This window comes from Nyctibius grandis, chromosome 4, assembly GCF_013368605.1.
Source record: "Nyctibius grandis isolate bNycGra1 chromosome 4, bNycGra1.pri, whole genome shotgun sequence".
Classification (NCBI taxonomy): domain Eukaryota; kingdom Metazoa; phylum Chordata; class Aves; order Nyctibiiformes; family Nyctibiidae; genus Nyctibius; species Nyctibius grandis.
In genome coordinates, this window is record NC_090661.1 from 2,788,790 (window position 1) to 2,805,897 (window position 17,108).

At 36.6% G+C, this 17,108-nt stretch overlaps 1 protein-coding gene across 2 annotated transcripts in view; it reads left to right on the forward strand.

Annotated features, from left to right (window-relative positions):
- Positions 1 to 17,108, forward strand: part of SHANK2 (SH3 and multiple ankyrin repeat domains 2) — a 309,027-nt gene that overhangs the window by 153,347 nt on the left and 138,572 nt on the right. For both annotated transcript variants that reach the window (XM_068399004.1, XM_068399005.1), the window contains one exon: positions 16,645 to 16,727. In XM_068399004.1, coding sequence (XP_068255105.1) covers positions 16,645 to 16,727 — 83 coding nt within the window. The remainder of the gene's footprint in view (positions 1 to 16,644; positions 16,728 to 17,108) is intronic.

A 17,108-nucleotide genomic window follows, 5' to 3' on the forward strand; every position in this document is an offset into this window, starting at 1 on the left:
TGAGGCGCATATAAAAACTTACTGTAATGATCTATTTATAGCAAACATATACCACGATGAAAGGTGAACTTCCTTTTTCATCCTTTACAAACAAGACATGTAGCAAAACACTGTTCTGATACTTTTTTCCTAAACAAAATAGAGTTTGAGGACTTACTGTCCTAAAACTGCAATAGCACACAAAGCTGGGTTTCAGATATTGATTGAGGCTGCAAATCAGCTTTTTGTGCATCTGAATAAAAAGAATTTGCATTTAAGAATCTGACTGGAGATTAGCGTGCCTTGTTAGTACGTACAGATTTAATTCCTAGCATGGGCTTCTTCAGGGAGGGGAATTGTTCAACGAGGCAAACAAGATGTCAAACTAACGCAGTTCTGATATTTCCAAATTTGTGCTGCTTTGATTGCTTTCTCTGTTATCTTTTCCTGTCAAAGTGAGGGAAGAATATAGTAAAAGAGATTTAACTGCTTGCAGCTAAGTTTTAATAAACATTTGTTAGAAGGCAATTGTGCCTATGTATTAGAGCTTTGAAAGCAAAGTATTCACAAAGCGGATCCAGTTCCTTTCTGGAGATGATGTGGGGGAGTCAGGGGAAGTGTCTGCTCCCTTCTCTTTTTCCTTCCCCCTTCCAAAGGGCAAAAATTGCTGAGTAGAAACACTCTGTTCAGAAATCTATATTAATGGGCTTATTCACATGCAGGAAAACACATTGTACGTGGCATTTTTCATCTTTAGGAAAATGTGCAGCTTGAGTAATGGAGGTTCATTAAATCCTATTTCAGCTTTGCATAAGAGATCAGTTATCCATACATTAATACTTCAGGAAAATGGGTAGTATACTTACTAATATGTAGAAAGGCAGTGAAGCTTGCTTGCCAGTATAAATAGTCATTAAATATCATACAAATATAATATTTGAAACTACCAGGTCTAATGTATTATTTGCTTTAAATGTTGATGGGATACATTAGTTCTGTTATGCAAAAATGATGTTGTCTCTTACAGCTGTCACACGCTGCTACTGCTGACACTCCTTTACATGGATTCCTTTACTATTTTATTAAAACCTTTTAAGAACTAATTACTTTCAATCATTTTTTCTTTAATCTGATGCAGATGGACAAATGTTGAAGGGAAGGATAGGCTTTATTGAAATGGCATATGTGTAGGAGAGGGTAAAGTTTCTTACACTAGCAGGAGCTCTTATTGGACAAACAGAAGTAAATAGAGTTTCATAATGTAAGTTAATGCTAAGGCATAGAATGGATGTTGAAATCTGAAAAAAAAATTGCTATTTTTTTTAAATTAAAAATAAGGCAAACCTTTAGAAATGATAAATTTTTATCTGCTTTTTAACTGAAGTGAGGGAATTGATTAATTCTCTCAAGATAGGACAGTCAATTCTTCAGTCAGGAAAATCAGAGAGAAGACAAAATGAAGTTAACATATGTGAAATAATTAGTTGTTTAATTTCAAACGTAAAATGTTAGCACCTTTTTAAATGTTATGTGACTGATGATAAATTGGTAACTAACTTTTCATGCTTTGGAGACATAAATAATATTAGCAATTTTGGTAGTCTGTAAAGATTATAAACTTCATTTGGTGGCAAACATGATCAAGTTGCCTTCATGGATCTGAAAACTTTAGAACACGACTGTGGAAACTTCTACTACTGCATTAATTGCATCATCTCCCTCCCACCCCCAGCAGAATAGTGGAAAAGCAGAAGTCAATAGCATAACTGAATGCCAACTTCAATGCAATTATGAAGTATGTGATATAAATGTAAGGTTTCCTGCCTCTTCTGTGTCTTCACTTTCTTCACAGTGCAATCAACTTTCATATCTTTTTCTTTTTTTTTTCTAACCACTTTCACTGGTACTAACCCCTGTGTGAAAGAAGCTTTCTTGGTGCCTTTTCTTGACATCCTATGGCTACAGCGGTATTAAGCAGCTCACGGGAGAGGATGTAAAAATAAATAACCTTTTTCAAAGGCTTGTTGCCACAAAGTTAATGATGGGACCAAATTGATTTGCCTTCTGGTTTTAGTTCTGTTTTTCTGGATGAGGGAAAAGAGGAAAATTGGATTGTGTAGTCTGGGAGGTATGTGTAAGAAAGCTTAATTAAAGGCTTAATTCATTAACCCTCATGTCCCTACTTGGAGTCAGGTGGCAGCATCCACGTCTCCTGAGTGTAGAAGCTGACAGAAGCAACTCTTCAAAAGCCAATTTACATACAAACACATAACAAAAATGAGAGATCCTACTCAGCTGCATGTCCCAGCAATTCTCTGTTGATGTTGTCATCTGCGCTGTCAGATAGAGCAGCATAAGCTTTAATCCTAGAGAGCTCAGAGAGACTCTTTGTCCCAGCTGAAGCTGTCTGCCCGTGTAATTCAGCATGCTGTGTAGTGCTTTATATTTATTTCTTAACCTGCAGAATCTACCTGTTGAATACCTCAGTCTTTGTCCCAAAGTTTTGATGTAAATTATGCTGTCTTGATAGTTTAAGCATTAGGTGTGTTACACAGTAATTACAACTTTTTTTAGTGGAAGCTCTCAGCTGATGCAGAAATACTTTCATCTAATTTGTTATATGGTTTTATGTGGATATTTTACATAAATATATTGTCTTCCTTCTGGAAAAATGCCATTATTCATCACTTTAAATATATATTTAAAAAGGATGGAAACCTTTTGAAGAATTCTGGGCATTGCAAGTCATGAGGTGTGTAATGCCAGACAGGGAGCTGAGGACCTTTTCCTGGTTATGGCTTAGCAGTGGTCCTGTTTCCGTGTTGCGGTGGATCGAGCACATGTACTTGCTGAGTGCGGCGTGCTTGTGTGCAGCCATCAGCAGCAATCTGTTAAATCCTGGCAAATGATTCTTTACAAAAAATGAAGGAATGTATAAGAGCTGTTGTTATTTTTTATATCCTGCTTGCCATATTTTCATGTTGGTTCTCCCTAGGCGTGCAGAACAGTGAGGGAGACACTGAGAGAAGTATCGTTACACAGAGCATAGGTCTTTCTGCGTTGACATAACTGACTTTTTTGGTTTTTCTGTTGGATGGCACCAGTTCCACTGTACAAATGTTTTCTGTGAAGTTTGTACTGTTCAGTTGATCTCTTGCAGGAACTGGAGTAAGGATATTAAAATGGGTGCTGTTCATTCTTAGCAATAAATTCATGATTTCTGTTACTTTATTCTGGGATTGATCTACTGATAATAAGTTCTTCTTAGCTGCAGGCATAGGTTCTAAACATAATTCTTGGTTTCCTTTTCTCTGGTGGAAAGAAGTAAAAACAGTAGTATTTTAACTTTTTTACATATATACACAGCTCAATTTTTGTCCAGGAGATAGTACCAAAATATCTGAGCATGCTCACAGTTGTAATGTATATATGATTTAATGTATACAAAATAGATATATAGATATAATCACGTGATATAGTGATGTGGTTACATCTGAATGCTTGTTGAGATTTTAATGATTTAAGAACTCTGCATATGTGATACTCTTGGTTCTCTTAGGCATAAAGAACAATCAGCACCAAGGAAATAATGGAAAACAAAGTGTATAAAATGTTTTGTGTGCATGTATTGTTACTTTATTTCTCAAGATATTTTGTTGGGCTTTCCTGATGCCTGTTCTGAATTAATTCATTTAGTGTGAGTATAATAGTCTCATAGCGCTGAACTGCTCTTAATGTGTGAGGCAGAAAGATGAGGGTAGCTCATTTTTAATACCTTGTGCCTCATTAACTTGAAGAATATAATTTAATACAATTTGGAAAACTACATATATGTTTAAGCAATAATTAAGGCGTTGTAGATTTTGTGGAACAGGTGGAGATGTAAAATGTGAAGTTTTTCATTTACAGTTATTTAATTTCTAATGAAAATTATCTTACTTGCTAATAAACAACTTTGCACTTTGCCTCCCCTACTGTTATGTGCTTGACTGAGCTTTTTATGTTGACGACTGCAGAAAATATTTAATCACTAAAATAGGAGGTAAAAAAGGTGTGTGTGTGTATATATCTGAACTGTAGTATCTCTTCCTTGGAATCTGTAGTATAATTGCATGAAGATGCAATATTAAAGTCTAATACAATTACAGTAACATGCAAAATTATACAGTGAATGGTAAGTTTCCATGAACCTATAAGTGAATTTTTAAGTTGTTTACTGCCTTACTACTGAAGTTTGCTTAAAGCACGTCAGTGAGATTGTGCTTTTAGCAACTAATGGTTTTGCATCTAATGATTAAAATTTCTCGGACATTTTGTGTTTGCCTAAATTTTTAGAGGTAAAGAGTTAGCAAAGAGAGACCAACAGTTTCCAAGACCAAAGTTAAAAAAAATATGTAGCCCTTACGGAATTTAAAATTAAAATGATCTCTCTTAAAAACTTTAAGGATCCACCTCTAGTGCTAGTGAAATTCTAACTGTAACTATGGGTACAGAAGATCCTGACTGCAAGGGCCATGATTTGGTGGATCTGCCTTTTCCTGCGCAGCAACTGTTACTCTCAAGTTCAACAGTATTTTCTCTGCGACTCCTCCAGCCGAATGCTGGAGGACAGGATGGATTTAAATGTCAGAACTGAAAGTGGCAGCCTGTGTCCTGTGCATGGGGAGGAATAAACTTTTCTAAATCAGCATAGAGAAAATTACAAAGAAATATAGAAAAAAAGGAGTGGAAATGACAGAAGGTGAGGACAGCAAGAAAAGACTGTGAGGGTGTGATACCAGGTTAGTTAGAAACAGGAGCCACATAATTGGATGCAAGGATAAAGCAGAGGAAAACAGGAGATTAAAATGTTTGGTTTTCGGGGAAGAGGAGAATGATTAAGTTTCTAACAATTAGTGTTTTACATTCCTGTCTCCTAGCCTCCACTGCGATGACTTAGCTTCCTCTATGTGACCTTTAATTCCCTGCCCCACTACACCTTTGGCTGCCTTCCTCTCACCTAATCACTAGATGAGCAAAAGCCGACATATGGTGCCTCTGATTGTAAGTGATACATTTTTAAGTTTTGGCAAGCCAAAAGGAACAAATAACTGTTGAGCTCGCACTGTGGGCTTTCCTCCAGTGGGAGCAATGATTTAAACCACTTTTTTTCTTTTTCCTCTTTCCAGCCAGATTTTCACAAATATTTGTTGCATTTGCAGAATTTAATCTGCAAGGCAAATTCTAAGGTTGACTGGCAGGCAACATATGTCTCTTTTTCCTCTTAAAATAATAAACTGTTGAGAAGTCAGAAAGGGATTGATTTTCCTGCTCTAAGTAAAACTGGTCACTAGAAAGCTCTTCCATTGTGCAAAACGTAAGATTGATGGGAGGAGGATGTCTTGTTTTGTCTTAGGACAAATAGATGTGCTGGAGTTGTGTTTCTTTGTCAACTGGGTGGGGTCAAACTGTGCAAAGAGGGACCTGCTAAAAAGCAAGCAATAGCTGGTGTCAGGGTGTTCACCTGGAATAAAGAAATCCTGGACTTGAGTCCCATGTGTGTTAGACTGCTTTGATTTAAACCCATGCCTTGTGTTGCTGATGAATGCCAAGAACCTGGAGGTAGAGCGATTCTTTATCCAAGTATTTGAAACTATTTCGCTGAGCCAAGAGACAGATGCTAGCTCTATCCTCAGAGGTTGTGGCATGCAGGTGGGGATGCTAGGTTTGAATGATTGGCAGATATACCAATTGAATAGCTGGTGATACTGCTGGGGGTGCCTGCTCTCTCTGACATAAAATTTCATCCCATATCCTGGAGAAAGAATGTCTAACGAAGGCTTAATTTAGACTAAAATGTATCAACAAAAGATTTGCTTTAATGGATAAGCATTTCACTAAAACTGGTTTCATGGCAAAATTCTGAACAGAAGAATAGAGGATTAAACTCTATGAATAAGTTAAATCTGTGCACTAGGAAATAGTGGTAACTGCATATTTAGAAAAAAGACTGTAACTCATGTGTCTTATAATTTCTCTAATTTTAAATTAAAAAAAATGTTGGGCACAGATAACAGGTCTCAGAACTGAGTTTAATGCTAGAGCTGAAAACTAGGGCTGATACGGAGTAGATTGTGTGACCCTTTAAACCAGCATTTCCAAGGACTGATAGTGTAGCACTGTCAGATTTGTAGAACAGTTGTAGCTATAGCAGAGGTGGCTTATACCTCTTCTGTGAACACTTCAGATATAATAAATTCTGAAATACACTTTAAACTCTATGCATCTTAAGTTAGTCACTCAACTGAGTTGAAATGATAAACCAAAATTTTTTACCCTGTTTCCAGTACTTACAAAGTAGAAGCATCATATTTCCAGAAATTATGCATCAATGCAACCAGTGAGCTGTAGCTGAACATCGAAGGAAAGGGGGCAATAAGGAGAGATTCCAGTTCAACGTTCACCTAATTAAGAAAAGTAACTGCCAATTTAAATAAAGCAGAGTTTTCTGATTCATCATCTGGTATCTGTAGAGTCAGTGTATTTCACTGCTACCAAAGTTGTGGGCTAAACTAGCCGTGCTTTGACAAAATTGCTGAAAATTATGATACTGTTAGGCAGGAAAGCTGTTAAGCTGGACATTTCTCAGTCTGTTTTACAGATAAGTAAACAAAAGTTGGAGTAGGCTAAAAATAACTCTAGGGTTTGTTGTACTTAGAGAAATGGAGAAAAGGGAGAATATATTTGAGAAAAAAAGGTAGAGATACCACATCCTTTTTGATGTTAATGAGGTTGTAAAATAGTATGGTGATTAGTCAGGATTTTTTAAAGGGATATGTGAAAATTAAACTAATTGAAACCACCTCTTAATGTCTTTTCAGTAAAATCCTAGAAAATCAAAGTTTCTCACTCTATGCTGTATTTTTAAAGCTCTTGGAGAAGAAAAAAAGTGGGAAAATGTTTTTGTAAAAACTTTCCTCTATGCCTTTGTTAATACCTCATTTGTTTTGAGGCATAACTTGAAACTTACTTGTAACATGCCTTATACTAAAGTGTCATAAAATTTTACAGGCCTTTTTACACTGATGATTAAAGCACTATACACTTCTGCACAACGTAGAATTTTAAATTAAATACTTAATGTCTGTAAAGCTGAAATGAACAGTCAGGGTTACTCAGACTTCCTGTGGTTAGAGCTGTAGTTGGTTTCCAAGGAATGCAGGACAGGAGGATGATAATTCCTCCTTCTCATCATAGCAAACAGGGTGTAATGGAAACCCTGAGGGATCCCTTAAAACTAATCTGAAACTCCTGGTTATCATCAGTCCTGAAATCACCTGTCTTTTTCCCCTATTTCAGAATTTATTTATGTTTAGCCTTTAGTATGTTTAGACACTCTGAATGGCTAAATGAGCAAATCGAGTTACGATACTGAAATGTATTGTGAGTTTAATAATTGTTATAAAGACTGCAATGTCAGACTGCTACCTTAGAGGGCTTGTAACACGTTTCAAAAGTGTTAATGAAACATTTGCCTTTTTATTTAAACTGGAAGTGTGACTGAAGTGCATTATAGAAACACCAAATGAGATCCTGAGGAAGAAGGATATAATCCCCTGTATTGCCATGGAATGTGCATGTGCCAAAGTGTGATGACAAAACTGTACAAGAAGGGAATATGGTGTATGGTGTTTTGCAGTAAGACAAGGAGCAAGTAGCGCAGCTCGGTTGGGGGCTGGTGGAGTGCTCTGGGGAAGCACCAAATGTGCTTGTCCACGTCTTACACCCTTCTCTGCTTTTGGCCTTTGACAGAGACAGGGTGTTGGGCTCCAAGAACTGACACATGTCCAACCCAGCATGACTGTGCATATGTGGCTAAAAAGGGAAGGAAAAGATTCAAAGTCCTATCTGATGTATGCCAACTCTGGGATAAGCATAGAGATTGATTAGCAAGCTTTATGAACTAGTTCAGATGCTGCATCAGCTGAAGAAAATCTTTATTGTTATATATATTTATGTTTTTGTACACATACCATTGTCTTAGATCTGCATCTACTTCCCCGGTTCTACCTTTGTTACTTGCCCTATTTGGTAACCTTGAACACATTCTTTTCCTTGTTACTGTGGTTGTCTGTGATAATACTGACCACCTTTAGCAAAAATATTTGGAAAGTTATTGATTGAAAAAACCTATATAGAAAAGCGGTGTTGTTATTAATAGCTATTATTGTTATTCCTTTTGTGTAAATACTTTATATGTTAAGATGCTTAGGGAGAAAAATCCTATTTCTGTGTGGTTTGGTGACAACAGCAGGGGCTGGAACTGCTGCTGGTTTGGGGTAGAAAAATACAACCCTAAAAAGTAAGGTGGATAAATATTCTAGTTACCTAAACATATGTATGTGTTTGTATAGTCTGTTTGTTGAAGGCTCATAGTATGAGCAAGGAATATTAATATTTTCATAGTGCAGGCTTAGATTACTCAAATGCCTGATAATTACAACTGAAAATTGCTACTAAGTATCAGGTATAAGTGGAGTGTGCTGTAGCCCAAAATACTAATGTGATTGATGGAACATCTGTATGAAATGGTTTGAAGGATTCTGCATTATCAAACCTTCATGTTCTATACTAGAAGGACACCTGCCTGAATGTTTCATGTTTAGTTTTTACTTTGTCATGCATGCTACTTGAATTGACTGCTTATTTTTAAAATACAAATGAAATTAATTAAGATAGAGGAATGAAGCTTTTCTTTTTTTCATCTCACTTCGCCACTCTCCTCACCCCACCATGCAAGAGAATAATAACATTTCTCTTAAAAAAGACTATATATACTCATTGTATTGTGTATATATATAGTGTATATATTCATATATGGATATCCATATCTCCATACATATGGATACATAAGTATCCTAATATAAAATTTAATGTTTCTCTTTTAAAACCTGTTTCTTTGTGATGTTTTATAGCATAAATTTATTGAAGTATATAGCACTGTTACTTTCTTTAACATAGGTTGCTTCTCTATAATTATGGTCAATCACACGGCTGGAAAAAGTAGCACAATCTTTCTGACTTCCTAATTCTTATCAAATCACTTCATGACTGATTTATTTTTTTTAGTAACTTAGTGAAGAACTGTTCATTTTTTACCAAGGGTATCAAGTACTCAAAATCCAATAAAGACAGCTTGATTACTTGTTTAAACGTGTGAATGAAACACCTTCTTAAGTGAAAGAAGTTATATGCCCTGTCAGATTTTACTGTAGTCTGTAATGTCCTCACAATGCACTACAGGAATTAAGGAATATCTAAAGTCTTACAGTTTGGCACGTACCTCTTTCATCAACAAATGACTTGCAATGGAAAATGTGCAGCCTTGCTTTTCTCATGATCAAAGATCTCTACCTGATGTTTACTGAACTCTGTAGAAAAAACACTGACAGAGGAGATCTGAAATACAAATATTTGAATATAGGGAGTATATAGGAGTATTGCTGAAGCATCCTCCCTTCCCATTCTTTTACTTGGCCTGAACGTAGCCAGTTGAGGCTATGCCGAGTCAACCATTCAGCCATGGAGGGAATGTAAAGTTGGCTGAGGAGAAATTAGAATATATCCTTTCTATTGCTGTTTGAAGTTATTTGCCACAAATTATAAAGCCGGAAAGAACAATAGTGCAAGGGTGGTGCTGTTGTTTTTTTTTTCCTTCTCTTTATTTTTTTTTCACTTGAGTGCCAGCTGTGCCAGTAAGGCACTGACACACAAACAACTGTTGGAAGTGCTAGTAAAGATACTGTCATTGGATGCTGCAATTCCCTTGAGAGCATCTGTGAAGCTGGAATCCATAGGTAGTATTAAGCATTTTATTCTATGCTGCGTGTCCGTATGCAGCCCTGATTTTGTAATTGTTTTTTAGTGAAATAACAAAATGACTTGGAGTCCCTGTCATTGTGAATGCCTGATGAAATAATGCTTGTTCTCCAGTGTAACTATTTTGAAGACTCTAAAGAGTATTTTGAGAACTATATTAGCTTTTATGTATGGGCAGCTTTGTTATCTCCAAATATAACCTCTAATCCATCTAATTAAGTTTTAACAGTAAATGTTGTACTGGTGTGAGAATTCGGGGACACGATAATGAAAACATTATTTTGTGAAACAGCTCAACTTCAGCCCAACTCCACTTTATGTACAGTACCTTCATGGAAGAAAATGTAGGCCTGTGCCCCAATAGCCTGTCTGAAGAAACAAGAAACAAATACATCTGTGAGTTCCTACGAACAACTCTGATGCTTGTTGGGGTAAGGAGAAGAAAAGGGAAAGACAAACACTGCAAAGAAGGAGAACAATGTTTTTACTTTACCCTATTGTGAGAATCTCTTGGCCTCAGATATTGAAGAGCAGAAAGGATGACCTTGTGTTTTCAGTTCTTCTGTGTGATTCTGTTCATCCCTTTTCTGTCATATTTTATTTATTGTACCACCATCATACTACTTGGACTTCTATCTTCAGCTACTTAATGAGGAGTTTATCAACTTAAAGTTAAATGTTCTCCAAGATTTCTATTCTAATGACAGGCTGTGTCTTCCTTGAGTATAATGTTGAGGTACTTATCAACCACCTATTCAAAAATGTTTTCTTACTGCTCTCCTCTTAAACACATCTTGCTATAAACTTCCAGATAAATATACATTCTAAAGGGAAATAATTTAGACTCATCTTATATGACTGAAAGTATATTGGCAGGTTTGATCAGTTGTACAGAGTAAGCGCTGTGCATGTGTTTTTGGCACAAGGCAGGACAAAATATGTAGTTGTATTTTTACTGAATGTCTCCTGTAAGAGTACGTTGTGCTTACAGAAAGCATCGCTAGAAGGTGAGAATAAGTTGAAAAAAGCAAAATTTAGAAAATAAACAGCCATTCTGAAAAATGGTAAAACGTGTTTCACGAAAATAGCTGGAAATTGTTATTGGTTATTTAAGATGTTATCATGAGAAACTACAAAAAGATTCTATCAAAGGCAGTAGCACCGGGTTGGGAATTATTTGTTAGCATAATAACCTGTTATTGTTCAAAGTTGTATCATACATTTAGCAAACAAGAAGATTCTTGCAGTGAAAGACATCATCATGTGAGGTAATCTCTCCATGTGATGGCAACATATTGCAGAGAGGTTACTATGAGTTTGAATATACATTTGACTATCTTGCTGTTTCTGTTCAGGTTGTAAGTGGGTTAGGTAGAGACCATCTGTGTATTTTCCTATTTGCTGTGCAGAGAGCCGCGCTCACTGGTGTAGCTAATACCTCTTGAACAAGTGATTGCTGTTACGCATGTTACCCAGGAGTAGTTAAAGCTCTTCTGTGAGACCTACGGCTGGATGATCAATGCCTGGGAAACTTGAGCAATCACATACAGAGTCTTCATTAATCTTGAAGGCCTTAATTACTAGGATTAGCCAATTTTCCTGATGTCATTACAGTAGATGACTATAAATAGTAAGGTTGACCCCTTCCAGCAATGACAGCAAAATTTTTTCAACTGGAAGTCTGTTATATCTTACAATAAGATTTGCTGTAGACATAATTTCCATTTTATATGGTATCAGGACAGGTAACTTCCCAAAAAAGGGAAATATTTGGAGAGAACAGTCTTTATGTGCTTTTAACAGGGATTGACTGTCAGAACGTGCAGTAAAGAGCTCCTCTTGAATAGATTTCCCGAATGCCCTTCTATGGGCTTGAATGTAACCACCATAAATTGACTATCTTAGCCTGAAAGGAATTATTGCAACTGCTTTCAGACATTGTAAATGAATTTATGGAATGGTTTAGATATTGTTTTATTGCATCTGGCAAAGTATAAAGAAGGCATTTCCTTTATTGTTGGGCTGTGGTTTGATCCTTCTAACGTGTAGCTAGCTGTGAATTCAGGAGATCTTTCAAAAAGATTGAAATTGCAAGAGTGCTGTGGAGAGGGCATTAAAAAAGGTCTAATGAAGAGATTTGGATTTACTTGGCCAACTGAAAGAAGTGAACTTGGAGAGAGTAACTTCTCACTCAAGGATAGAGTAAGCCATTTGACTGAAGGGTTTGTGGGCTGAGAAGGCTACTCATTTAGTTGTAACTCTGGTTGTTTGAATCTCATATGTGGTCTGTTCAGTAACTTTTCTGCCTTGGCAGGTTGTAGTCCCGTTTGTTAAATCTGAAAAGGTTAGACTTAGGTTATGTTCCTAGGGGATGCCGGATTGGAGAGAATCAGGAAAATAATTCCTATTTAAATTAATTTTTTCTCTGCCTTAGGGATAGATTGACAAAATTCCAAATAGTCATTTTTGTTTCCAGATAATGATGATCATTTCCAATGGAGTGTACTCTACGTGCTGCTTTTCAGATTGAAACCAGCAATGATACATGCGATACAAACTTGCCTAAACATATTCTATGGTCCTGATAGTTTCCATCCTCTGTAATTTAGTATTTTAACTTCTGGAGTAAGTCATGCTTTAAGATAGGGTGTAGTTATTCTAGTTGTGAAATGAAAGCTAGGTTTCATGGTTTTGCCTCCGTTAGGAACCTGTGCTTCATACCTTATTTTCTTCATAAAGGTCTTTATGAAGGATTTGCAGTTCTTCCTTCCTCAAGTATTGTCTTAATGGGCTATTAGCGAAGTAGAAATTCTTGCTGTCTTGAAAAGTCTACACAAATTATGGTTGTTATGTTGAACGTAACAGTGCTGAGTTCAAATCTACAGTGTGTGTCTGACCATGGGTAAATCTCTTTATTTCCTTTCTCCATTGATAAGTCTGTAAAATTACGGAAATTCTAACAGCTCTGCACAATTCTTGAGCCTTAAAGTGTTAGAGAAGTTACATGAGCCGATGAACAAGTATGTTTTCTAATATTTAGTGTTTGGATAAAGCAAAAGTGATTTTAGATTGACTTTTTTTTTGGCCTGAAGTTTTTATATTTAAGATTGCACTTCATGCAGAAATATTCTGCACTTGATGGCATGTATTTTGCATTTAACTTTGTAGGCAATGGATCTTGGACTTGTACAGCCTAAAGTCAAAGTAATGCGTGCCCTATTTAAGTAATGAGCTATTGATTTTAAAATTACTCATTTTATTACCATATTATGGAACTAGTAATGTTCTGAGAACTCGTCTCTGAAATAGACACTGTTTAATTTCAGTTTGAGATGGGACAGAAATGGACTTTAAGGATTTTACCTATTGAAATTTGGCATATTGCAGATAGCAGGGACTGTTCGGCCTCATGTAGAGCTGTACACTGTGTTCAAAGCTTCTGTGAAGAAATGCCTCTTCCACTTGCTTGAGCTCAGACCTCTGAACAGGCTTGTAATGTTACGTTGCCTTTATTTGTCACTGGTAGCTATACCCTATATGCATTCTGTTGCTAAGTATTTACAACACCTTCAGGAACAAAGAAACGCTGCCAAGAAGGCTCATTGTGAGAAATTTTGACCTACTTTTACATTTGGCACCGCTTTGCCTGCCAAGACCAGGTAGACTGTGAACAGACCTTCAGCATGTCTCCAGTGAAGAGGTCCAGCCTGACAGTGAGATAAGAGAACGCTGTCATGGCAAAGCACACAAAAAGCAATGTTGCAAGTAGTCAGGGGTTACACTTCTTTTCCCCTCCTTCTGCCCCCTTCTCTTGGGGATGCAAAGTGAGTTTGCTGGGAGAAAGGGTGTGGAGGTTGCAAGGTTGGCCCATTTGTGTGTGCATGTTTATTTTCCATCCTTTTCCTGCTGCTAGTTCTTAGCTCTGCAGCACTGGGGTGTGTGTAGAGAATGAATTTGCTTTCTGTGATTGCTTTAAACAACTTTAAACTTCTCATGCCAGAAGATTATTGCAGGTCCCCTTCTCCTAGCATGTAAATGAGAAGAAATGGCTACACATCTGATTTTTTCAAACCTGCATTTTTGCTTTACATGCTGTGATGGAGTTTTCCTTACGTAGTACATGACTGAAACAGTATATTAGTAAGCTGTATTTGTCAAGTAATATAGATCAGTTTGTATATTTTGTTACCAAAAATTCATGTTGTGCTTCTCCTTCCCTTCCCTTTCCCCTCCTCCTTGCATGTAAAACACAAAACTTTGTAAAATTTTGGCAATTTAGTATTGCCACTTTCAGTCTCTGAATTGAAGTATAAAACTGGGTAGTTTATGCAATAAATGTGCTGTACACGAAAAGACAATCCTATGTGGTTTTCATACTTTTAATCTCAACAGTCGTAGACCTTTACGTTAGGATGAAGAGAGCATAACTTGAAAATGCCTGTTCATTGCATTAGCTGACTGTGAAAGGACCCTAGATGCTTTTTTTTCAGGTGTATATGCCTAACGTTGATCAGGTGAATTGATCCCAAGTTTTCCCAGCACTGCTTTTGGAACTTCAGCTTTTTAAGGAATGATGTTATGAATTTCTTTAGTTTTGTCAACAAAAATGAAAGAATTGGAGCAAGGTTTGATGAGGTGCCTAGCTAATAGGCTTCTGAATTCTTTACATTAATGAATTGAGAGTGAGATTTGGGTAGGGGAGAAGGGGCGTTTCCTTTGAACAAAACACTTTCTGTGATTAGGTTCTCAACAGTAGCCTTCTAATTTCTATTAAGCTATTGTTTGTTTGCAAGGAAACTTGAAGGAAATGGGTTTTATTAATTTGACTGTGTATTAAGAAAAATGCTGGAGACAGCTTTACTGTTGACTCTTCAGTGGATAAGTATGGAGCCCCACCTTGAAAATCTGAGTGGCGAGATGAAAATAATAAGCCAGTACGCTTGTATGTTCAGTCAGTTTCTGTAACATCAGGACATTGATGGAGGGCTTCAATGCTACAGTGTGGGCTCTGAGGGTTGCATATTCCATCCCTTCCCAATATCCCTGAACAGGAGTGTATTTGGCTTTCTTGAGAAATACACTTTTTCCTTATTATATCCTTTCCATAGCAGGGGTATTAATTGTAAGAGAAGGTAATGTCTGAATTATATAGTAAATAATAGTAAGTTGAGAGATGGTATTCAAAAACTGTTGATACTTATGGAGATCATCTGTTTCTCAGAAAGACACCACTGTGGTAGTTTTAATTCGTGTGTGGTGTTTAAATACTCTGTAGTTTGGAACACATAATTACATCATCACTTTAGCAGTAATATGAAGTTGCATCCCTCAGTTGGAAAGTCACCAAAAGGGTAGCCTGTGACACATGAAAAATCTGGAGTTTGGAGGCTGTCCATTGGCGTCCTGATATCATCATCCTTGTCTTTGTTCAGAGCTTTAAATAAAAAGGTCACACCAATTGTTCGTTAATTAGTTTCCTCCTCCCCTTCTGGATTATTAATGGTACTGAAGCAGATCTGGTCTCATATTGAATGCTTTAGTGACTCGATTCTGTACAAGACCAGCGATAACAGTAGCTGGCTAGCAAAAAATTAAGAAAAGAAAAGAAAACTTGCTCATACTTCCTTCTATCCTAAACAGTTTTGTAGGTATTTTAAAGGCAACCTATCAGAGTGTTTTGCAATGCTTACAATTCATGAATACTTAACCCCTGACACTGTCTTTACTCAGAAGAATGTCTTGCAACTTGTGCTGTGTAATGGCTTTATACTTAAAAGAGCATTCAAAATCTTTTTTTCTTTTTTTTTTTTTACTTTGAGCTTATTTTTAGTAACCTAATGTTTAATGAAAGCCACTAAACAACGTAAGGCTTTTACAGATTGTTCCCTGTATATGAAAGGTCCCATTTTAATGTGGATTTTGTGCATTTTCTTCATCCACCGTCTACTTTTTTCTTAGCCAATGACAGTAAGATTCCTAAGGCTTCTTTCTCTTTAAGGACATAGTGCTTACATAAATAGTCCTTTACACTGTCTCCTTGTTTTGTAATATTAATTGTTTATCAGAAGACGGGATATATTCCTTAGAAATGTGTTTGCCTGATTGTGCATGCCTTGTTACTATTCCAATTATGCAGATTCTTGATGCTGTGGAAATTTGTGCTTGATGACGCCAAGGCAGCTGCACGTTGTTAGCATTGTAGGCTGTCAGATGATCATGTGGGATTCTTGCAGCATGCAACATTCAATAGGATTGAAAAAGGGCTTTTGATGCAAGGCATAGCTTTCAGAATATATTTGTGCCTTTTAGTTAGCTAATATAAAATCATAATTTATTATCTTTAAATTTAAAATGCTGCCTCATTTTTCTTCTGGTTGGTTTCATTTTGGCTTCACTAGAAGATGCATCTGGTACATCCACGATTGAGGAGTTTATTAATGATGCTGTCGTTCAGTTCACTTTTTTTCCTTTTAGAGTCCTAGCTAGCCCACAGATTACATGATCACATGTTCGTTCAGTCATTCATATAGAACACAAACCACCATGCATGATTTCTTCTTCTTTCTTTTTCCTCTCTGCCTTTTTTATTCCTTTTAAGTTGCTTTGTCATGTTCTCTTTTATCATTAAGCTTAGTCTTTGTCTTCCCCTCGCTACTATTTGTTCTATATTTTCCCATGCTTGGTTACTGCAATATTATTTGATTAACGGGCTGTGATGATGATGAACCTGCACACTGGAGGAGCAGCTACTACAGTGGTGATGAAGGGATGTAATAATGGTCGCTATCCTCGGAATTCTCTCTACAGTGACTGCATAATAGAAGAAAAGGCAGTGGTCCTGCAGAAAAAAGACAATGAAGGATTTGGATTTGTGCTCAGAGGGGCAAAAGGTATGTGCTTCTGTGTGTGTGTGTGTGTGATGTGCACTGGCATGAAGAAATTTATACATCTCTGAATATAAGCAGGAATTATTCTTGGTGCACTTGGTTGCTAGACAACAGGATTCTCTGTATGCTGTACTACTCAGACGGATTTTAGTGGCTTCTGTCTGAAGCAGTTTGCATTTTTACATAGGAGAAGCACTGTATAATCGTTTTGGGGGGAGAAAGTTTTGTCTGTATTTTTATTGTGTTGGTATATGTAATATTTTGTCATTAATCTGTTTTGTTATGCAGTTTACCTAACTATGGGAAACCTGCTTTCCTTATAAAACCTGCTTCTTTATTTCAAATGTCAGTCTATTTAAATAGGTCTACGAATAGAAATAGACA